The following is a 9,029-nucleotide window of genomic DNA, read 5'->3' on the forward strand; positions in this document are numbered from 1 at the left end:
ACAATTCTTGATCTAGATTTGGTACAGTGGAGGGCCGATCCAATACCCATATTGGGTTTTTAAGCGCTAGTAAAGACTAACCTAGTAATGTCAAGGACAATCCTTATCTCACCACTTACCTACCCTATAAAGGAAAAAAAAAAAAAAAAAAGAAAAAGAGAAAGACTGTCTGCATGGTACAAGTACTAAAAAGTCAGAAACGTCACTTATAGATAAGGGTGCGGTTTGTAGAGAGCCTAGGCTCTAAACAATAAAATTAGAGCCTACCTTCAAATGGTATCGAAAAATGTACTTTCAATACTGAAAATCTTTGTGATAGCATTAAAATATATTTTCATCTTCATTCGTAAAGTTCAACGCTTCAAAAATGGTGTTGATCTATAAAAACTTGAAAATTGACGGTCCCAAAATACGTTACAAAATATACTATTTTCAAAACTTGAAATCCATTTTTTTCTCATGTCCATGCATCTTGATATCGAGATGATCAATTTGATGATATTTGGGTATCAAAACAACTACTTCTAATGAAAATTTTGAGGTACGCTCAAATTTGATTGTTTAGAGCCTCGGCTCTATATAAACTTTTCCCTATAGATAATGTCAAATATATTTTCCATTAATACGAGAGAATGTGAGTAGCCTAAATCCCCATTCCATATAGTTTTATTTATTCTTTAACATTGTTGGTGACAGAGAACATTGGAAAAAAAAATTTTGCAATGAAAATTAATCACATGGAATGGTAGATCTTATTTGCTAAGCAAAGCTATTCTTTCTCGAGAGAATGTCATTTTCAGGGAATTGTTCCCATGGAATTCTTTTTGAAGCCTTTGAAACCTGCTCCAGACATCTAGTTATTAATGAAAAATACATTAATCAGTAAAAAATTTAGAAAGCCAAATAAGACATAAAAATTTGAAAGAGAGAGAAGAAGAAGCTCGCATCTAAGGGAAAAACAATAGCTCCCCCAGTGGAGAATGTTAACACGAGTATGACGAAGACCCAATCTTCTCCAATGCATCAGACACACTCTTCATCCTTGGTCGAGCTTCCGGCTCTGCTTCTGTGCATGTCAAAGCAACATGAAATGCAGCAAGAACCTCCTTCTTGGCATGAACTTCCCGAAGCAATGCCGGATCCACAATCTCCGAGAGTGCCATCTCCTCTTCAAAAGCCTTCCTCACCCAAGAAACCAACTCCTCTCCTGTGGCTGCCCATTGAGCTTCTGGTGACCTTCCAGTAAGCATCTCCAAGAGAACTACACCAAAAGAGTAAACATCCCACTTTTGGGCAGGCCGAGCCCCAACAATTCGAGCCTCCGGGGCTTTATAGCAATCGGTGAAGCTCTTTGAGGTGCCTGCAGTCGTGCCTGACCAATCTCCACCTTTTGCAGAGACAGACGGGGTCCTTGCATATGGGAGGACGCTGCCAAGGTAGCCCCCAGAAATGTTGGCATTGGGATTTCCGGTGATTCCGAAAAGGCGGCTAAGGCCGAAATCGGAGATATATGGGTTGAGGTTGGAATCAAGAAGGATATTGGAGGGTTTGATATCACCATGGACATACTTTCGTGGGCTACAGTCATGCAGGTGGGCAAGCCCCCTGGCAGTGCCCTTCGCTATCTTGAGCCTGACAGGCCATGGGAGGTTTGCGGGAGCCTGGCCGGAACGACCTGCAATAATTTAGGTGAAATTCAATTCAGAAAAGTCCCCAACCAATGGGCACCAAAGTAATTTACATCTAAGGGTGGCAACAAACTGGGCTGCCCTAGCCAGGCCCAGCCTTGATAGATCCTAAGAGATCCTGGCCCAAGCCCAGCCCTACCCCTATCAAAACTGGCCTGGGCCGGGCCAAATACAATAAAAGTAAACAAAAAAACTAATTTGCTATAGTTTGTGGTCTATGCCCTTAGTTTTTAAGGCTGGTGTGACCAAGTCGAGCCGGGCTATTCGACCCATTGTGAGCCCTATTTATATCTAAAAGCAAAATGCAAAAGAAAAAACAAACAGTTTGTTACATGGTCCCAACTGTCCTTTCTCAATAATGGAGAACAAAATGCATTGTTCCTCCGTTTAGCCGGACAATGACAAACATGAGGGAGGAAAGGTTCTTTTCGATCTTCCATATTGAGAAGGAACGGTGATGACAACATGATGGCACCCTAACCGATCAGGTAATCCTAACCCGGATTGACTGATCTTGGGTTCAACTACCAAAGAAACCAAATCATTTAACAACATTGAGAACCGGGGCTATTGCAAGTGGGGTTCCATGGACCCCGATCGCCCCCACATTGATTTCAAACCTTAGGTTCTAATCACGCAGTATAACTACAATGAAAGCGCTGATAAAGCTGATGGACGACATGCATTTGCGTACACCGGAAGCCAGAATCAAATGCAAGGCGTCCCACAATGAGTACTTCCATATAAAATGTTTAAATCGAGAGGTTCAGATTTCACATATACATGCCTCGTGGGATCCGAACCGTCAAACGAAAGTCAAAGCGTTAATAAATCGTGTGAAGAAAAAGGAAAAGTTGGTGGAACTGGCGGGACCACGGTTGTTAGCAACCGCGGAAGACACCTTTACGAGGGTATTATTCGAATTTGATAATGATGATCATCACTTCATGCTCGTGTAGTGTCCTTATCAAAACGGCTTCAAATAGTACGTATCACTTCGATCTAAGTACAATTGGCAGGTCAAGCTTTTGATAATCCACCGAAAGCTTCTGATTTTGCCACCCAAAATATGCTTCTGTATTCTTTTGTTTTAACAATGAAGAAAAAAGATGGACGTTGTTCCACCACCCGATTTATTGGGTGAGCTAAAAAAATGTACTACCGTTCATGCTGGTGGAGTCATTGCCAAATATCAAAATTATCGAAGTTCAAAAAGTGAAAAATTGTTTCATGTAGGCTAGAGCGCATTTTTACGGTAAGTGGTCCAGACGTATAAAATATCCATGCTAAAGATGGATGCAAATAGGTGATTCATCTAAAAATAAGTGTAATTAATCATCCAAATATTTTTTTAATATAAATATTATTTTTATTTTTCAATTATTATTATTTTCATATTCACGATCTACATGTTAAAGATTATATATTCTCTAAAACTTAAGATCAAATTATATTTTAAAAATATATTTATTGGCAAGTCTGCATTTCTACAATATGCAGACCGGCCAAATAGAAACCGTGTCCTTAAAAACATTGATGATTTAGATTAAAACCAACCGATTTGGATCGAATCAGTCAGATTGATCTAAATCTCGCTAAATATTAGGAACCGGGTAGTTCCAACCACAAACCTTATGATTTGGATTTCTTTGTACATAGAGGTCACAATCATTTTTTGTCTCATAAATTTCAAAATAAGTGATTGTAAACGTGTCATTGAATACACACAAAGCTCCAAAAAAAAAAAAATTTTCGGACTTCGTGACTCGCCCCAAGCCATCCAATTTGACACATAATGAATAAGATTCTGACCTCCATGTACAAAAGCTAAATGACCTCTTTGTAAACAATCCCATAAATTTGATGATACAACAAGGCAACATTCATCTTTGATCAACATTTGACAAACAGGGTGTTCCACAAGGTTTGAACCAATTCCACATCTAATTGCCACAAGTTATAATCTTATATACGTTTCCAACAAAAAAAACCCCGTGTACTCTCGCGACCTACCCTTTGCTTATTGTCTTATGCTATAACCTCTAAAGCTCGAGCTAAAAAGTTTGTTGCATCTCATAGGAGCATACGGTACAGTACCTCACTTGGGTTACCGGGGACAATTTCCTTTATGTCAATTTTTTGGGAGAATAATAAAGATGATTATTTTTAAAATAAAATTGTAATTTTGATTTTTCAGCAATTTGATCTTTCCTTCCAAATAATGGAAAATTTAGGAACATCATTTTGTAGGCTTATGAAATTTTTTTCTTTTTATATTTATTTTGTATTGTTTATTTTTATTTTTAAGATTGGTCGCTAAGCCAGATCTACCTCCCAAAAATTGAAGTCAATTTTACCAAAGGGAGCAAATAGAAATATGCTCTACAAATCCTTCCCAAATTCATAGAAGCAAAAAGGGGGAGGGGGTGTGTCACAAAATTCTAGATGATTTGTTTGAACTTTAAACATAATTAATCACGCACAAATAATCATCAAATTTGAAATCTGATGGACAAAAGTGATTGTGACCTTTTTGTATCAAAAGTAACATTCTTGTATCAAAAGTAAGATATTTTTTTTTATTCTTTTCCTTTTTAATAACCACAATTGCTTTCGCTCGGACACTATACCTCGGTGTGTGAGATAAATCTAAAATGCATGTGTGCGAGAAGCTCCAAAGTCACCAGTACATATTAATTTACATATAAGTCCAGATTTTACATCTAATAATCAGAAATGGTTATGACCTCTTTGTGCCAAAAACAAAATAGTCTTATTATGCATTTCTCTTTTAGAAACAATCCATATATTCCTAATTTTACGATTATATTTTAATTTCTATATCTCTTACTTTCTTTTAGGAACAATCCATATATTTTTTATTTTACGGTTAGTTTTAATTTTATATATTTTTCTATATCTATGATTGAGTTGAAATTTGATATGTATATACTTCTCATCATTATACACGTATAAAAAATTATTTAAAAAAACTTTAAAATAAATAAAATTATCAAACTAGCTCCAAATAGTACGAGAGTAGTTTGGTAATTTTATTTATTTTGAATTACTTTAAATAATTTTTATATGTATATTATTGTAAAGATTATGGATATACTAAATTTGAGCTCAATTGGGTGCATAAAAAAGACATAAAATTAAAATGCATTTTATATTATTAAAAAATAAGATAAGTTGTAAAATACAAAAAGGAAAAAGTTTATATAAGATCGAAGCCCCTAAACAATTAAATTAAAGCACCTAAAAAATCTACTAGAAAATGTTATTTCAATACCCAAAATCCTCAAATCGATCATCTAGACATGAGACGAAATGGATTTCAAGTATTGGAAATAGTCCATCTTCTAATATATTTCTAAACAATCAATTTTCAAGATTTTTCAAGTGTTAATAGATCTGCCTGATCTACACTTTTTTTTAAGCTTTAAATTTTATAATTAGATATGAAAATAAAATTTCAAGGCATCACTAAGATTTCAGGTACCAAAAAACATATTTGGACACTATTTAAAAGTGCGCCTTACTTTGATTGTTTAGGGCCTCCGACCTATTACAAACCACACTCACACAAAAATACCGAACTATTTTAGAATATAAAAAATAAAACTAGGTATAAAAAATAAAACTATTTTAGAATACAAAAAATACAAAAATGTACCAAACTATTCTAAAATGGAAAATAATTTGATAGAGGGCTGCAGCCCCAACAAAATAAGTAAAATACGTACCTCATAATTCATCAAAATTCACAATTCAAGCATCAGAAAATCATTAAATTGATCATCTCGGCTTGAACATTTTAGTTGAGAAAAGAAAATAGAATTTTAAGTTCTAAAAGTATGTAGATTGTAACAAATTATCTACACCATCCGTTTTACCCTAAATTAAATGTTGATAGATCCACAAGATTCAAATTTTGCTTTCGGTATTAGAAATTAATTTATATCCATCATAGAGATTTATGCTTTTTAGAAGAAGATTTGAGGTGAAGTTTTATTTTGTTTTAGTAAAGCCTTTTAGAATATAAAAAATAAAACTATATTTATACGTCCCTAAATTTCCCATCAGATAAAAGTACTAACTCAATATCGAAAGCAGCACCGCCGCATTCGGTCAGCTCTAAAATAAACAGCCGATCTGTAAAGGAGTGTGTCAAAGCAAAGATGCTTACCAATTTAAAAGACAATAAAAACGAGTCTCCCATTTTTTTTATTTGAAAATGAGGACAAAAGAAAGGGTCCGATGGAGTAAAAGATATAAAAAAAAATTGGATAGAGAGAGAGAGAAAAAGAGAGAAGAGAGAGAAATGGGGGTCAAAGCCTGTAAACGTACCGTGCAGCGCAGTGATGAGATTGCCATTTGATATGTAATCGCAGATGAGAAGCTTCTCGTCGGGCGCCCAATAATACGCCCTCAGCCTCACAACATTGGGGTGCCTAACTTTCCCAATTGCCTCCACCTCCGCCTCGAACTCTTTGAACCGCTGCGCTCCGCCCTCCCCCAGCCGCCTCACCGCCACCGGAATCCCATTCCCCACCACCACTTTGTAAACAATCCCCAAACTACTCTTACCCAGTACATAGGCGCTTGCCCTCAACAATTCCTCCATTTCCACGTGAAACCCTTTATCGATCGCCACTAGTTCGCCTTCTCCTCCCTTCTCTGACCCACTCTCTGTCGCATTGCCCCGATTCTTGCCGCAAAACCACTTTCTGGCGACGTGATTCCGTCCGAGCTTCTCTTTCCCGGTACAGCTACAGCTCCCCTTGTTATCTCTAGCTCTCCAATAGATGAACACGATTAAGCCCCCGATCATCGCCACCCCCAAGGCATCGGCAGCTGAGATCGCGACGATAATGCCGGGCTTCATCCCCTTCTGAATGTGTTTGCTGGCTTCGGGCGTGATAGCTGGAATCCGCTGGCCGGAGATTGGAGAATTGCGGCAAGGGTTCTGCAAGGGGAAGCCGCAGAGGCCTGGGTTGTCTAAGAAGGCCGTTGGACCCTGGTTTGTTAATGAGCCCTGTTGTGGTATTTGTCCGCTCAAATTATTTGATCTCAAGTCTAGGCTCACTGTGATAGGTAACCGACCTAGACTCGCCGGAATCTCGCCGGAAAATTGATTTTCCGATAGATTCATCGTACCTGAAAGTGAGCCCAGGTCACCAAGATCGGGAGGCAGGGAGCCATTGAAGAGATTCGATGAGAGATCGAGCTGGACAAGGTTCTTAAGGCTCGATCCCAGCCCTGCTGGAATCTCGCCCGAAAATCGATTCCCCGCTAGAATCAGGCGCTGGAGTTGCTTGCACTGTGAAATATTCGGCGAGAGGGGGCCGCCAAGATCATTATGAGAGAGGTCCAGGTTTTGGAGACGAGGGGGCCGGCATAAACCAGGGGGCAAGCTCCCAGTAAAATTGTTATCATAGAGAATGAGGCTATGGAGGGAGGAAGCATTGAAGAGCTGAGAAGGCAATGAGCCTGCGAAATGATTTCCATGGAGGTTGAGGCGCCTGAGATAGACTAGGGCACCGAGTTCAGAGGGGATGTAGCCGTGTAAACCCTTGTTCGAAATCGTGATCCCGACCACCCTAGGATCTGAATTTCCCAGGATCGCCATGCACGAGACGCCAGACCAGTGGCACGGCGTGGTATCGTTCTCATTCCAGTCTGAGAAAGCCTGGTTAGGGTCCGAATCCACTGCTGATTTAAGGGCCAAAAGAGAGAGACCATCTGGTGTTAGCGAGCACGAGAATGGAATGAGGAGCAGCAGAGAGAGAAGGGAACAGACAAAGAAGGAGAGCCCCATTTTCTCTCTCTAAAAGAGGGGGAATTTTAGAGAGAGAAAGAGCATGGAAAGTGGCTTTGGAGTTGGAGAGTGGTCTTTTGATTGCAGAGAGGAGAGAGGGAGTGAGGAAGTTTCAGGGGTATTTATGGAGAGGTCGACAGAGCGAGGGAGGGGAATTAGGTGGGTCCCAACCTCCCGCCAAAATATTAAAAATAACCCGTTAAAAAGGCATGCGGTTTGTATAGAGCCGAGGTTCTAAACAATCAAAGTAAATCACACCTTCAAATAGTCTCAAGAAATATTGTTTTAATATTAGAAATTTTTTTGATAACCTTGAAATATTTTTTTATCTTTAATTCTTCAAAAATAGTATATATCGTATAGATCTATAAAACTTGAAAATCTAAAAAATTGACAGTCTAAAAATGTTTTAGAAGATACACTAATTTCAAAACTTGAAATCTATTTTTTCCTCAGGTTAATATATCTTGAGATGAGATGATCCATTTGAACATAAAAAAAACTATCTTCGAGTGAAATTTTTGAGATGGGTTCTAAGTTGATTGTTTAGAGCTTCAGCCCTATAAAACTTTTTCTTTTAAAAAGTGGGAGAATGGGGCAAAACACAAACCTCTTTTCCGTGCTTTAGGAACACTCCTTAATGATGGGGAGGTTCCCTCATCATTTTGATAAAAAAAACTCTCTCTCTCTCTCTCTAAACAAAGATATTTTTTCTCTCTAGTTTTTGTAATATCGTTTTAGTTTTTTATTGGGTAGGTGGAACACCATGTGATTTGAGTACACTCTTCGATCCCCATTTCTTTTGCAATTCTTTTTATTTTTTATTTTTAAGGTATTTCCTATGTTCTTTTTTGGTTTTTTTTTTTTTTTTTGTTATTTGTTAGAGAGAGAGAGGTGTTCCCTAACACGTAACACCCCAACCTTTGCCTTTCTAACAAGGGAAAGCTACAGAGGTACTACCACTCGTTTAAATAACTATTTAATTAGTATTAAGTGACCAAAATCATGTGTACGGGATTTTAAACACTTGAAAAAATTCCTTTTTTTTTTTTTTTTTTGAAACAGTAATTCTTTGAGCCAAGGAGAAATTGTTTTCTAACTTTAACATTGGTGAGGCCCAATTAGGACACAGTGTCTCCCCGTTAATGTTTAGAAAAAGAGATGAGTGGTATCCGTTTTAGTTGGGTAGATAAGCCATTTGGTCTATCCAACGTTTAAAAAATCGGTGACCTGCTCTGAAATCAAGCGATCTGGATCGAAAATTGTCGAGAACATTCCGGATTAAGCAAAAAAATGGGATTTGGGTGGTTTTCAATAGTAGAATCACCGGTCTTTTCTCAGAACCATCAATTTAGATGATTCTTCATTGAGTCCGGCCGATTCTTCACCGAGTCAAGCGAAAGAAAAGGATGAACTGTTTTTCTTCAATTATATTTTAAAAATTTTGAAACAAAAATGACTGATTCCGCCTATTCTTCTGATCCTATCCACCTATTCCCCCGATCCAACACGGATAT

General features: G+C 37.8%; 1 protein-coding gene across 1 annotated transcript; it reads right to left on the reverse strand.

The window, feature by feature from the left end:
• Positions 1-729: 729 nt before the first annotated feature.
• LOC18435094 (Leucine-rich repeat protein kinase family protein) lies at positions 730-7,620 on the reverse strand. The gene is made up of 2 exons (XM_006845147.4): positions 6,042-7,620; positions 730-1,675 (listed from the first exon to the last, which is right to left on the reverse strand). The coding sequence occupies exons 1-2, from the start codon at positions 7,510-7,512 to the stop codon at positions 984-986; spliced, it is 2,163 nt and encodes a 720-aa protein (XP_006845210.1). The 5' UTR covers positions 7,513-7,620; the 3' UTR covers positions 730-983.
• Positions 7,621-9,029: the final 1,409 nt, after the last annotated feature.

The sequence above is a fragment of the Amborella trichopoda genome, chromosome 6 (genome assembly GCF_054954075.1).
Source record: "Amborella trichopoda isolate Santa Cruz 75 chromosome 6, AtrichopodaSantaCruz75HAP2 v2.0, whole genome shotgun sequence".
NCBI lineage: Eukaryota > Viridiplantae > Streptophyta > Magnoliopsida > Amborellales > Amborellaceae > Amborella > Amborella trichopoda.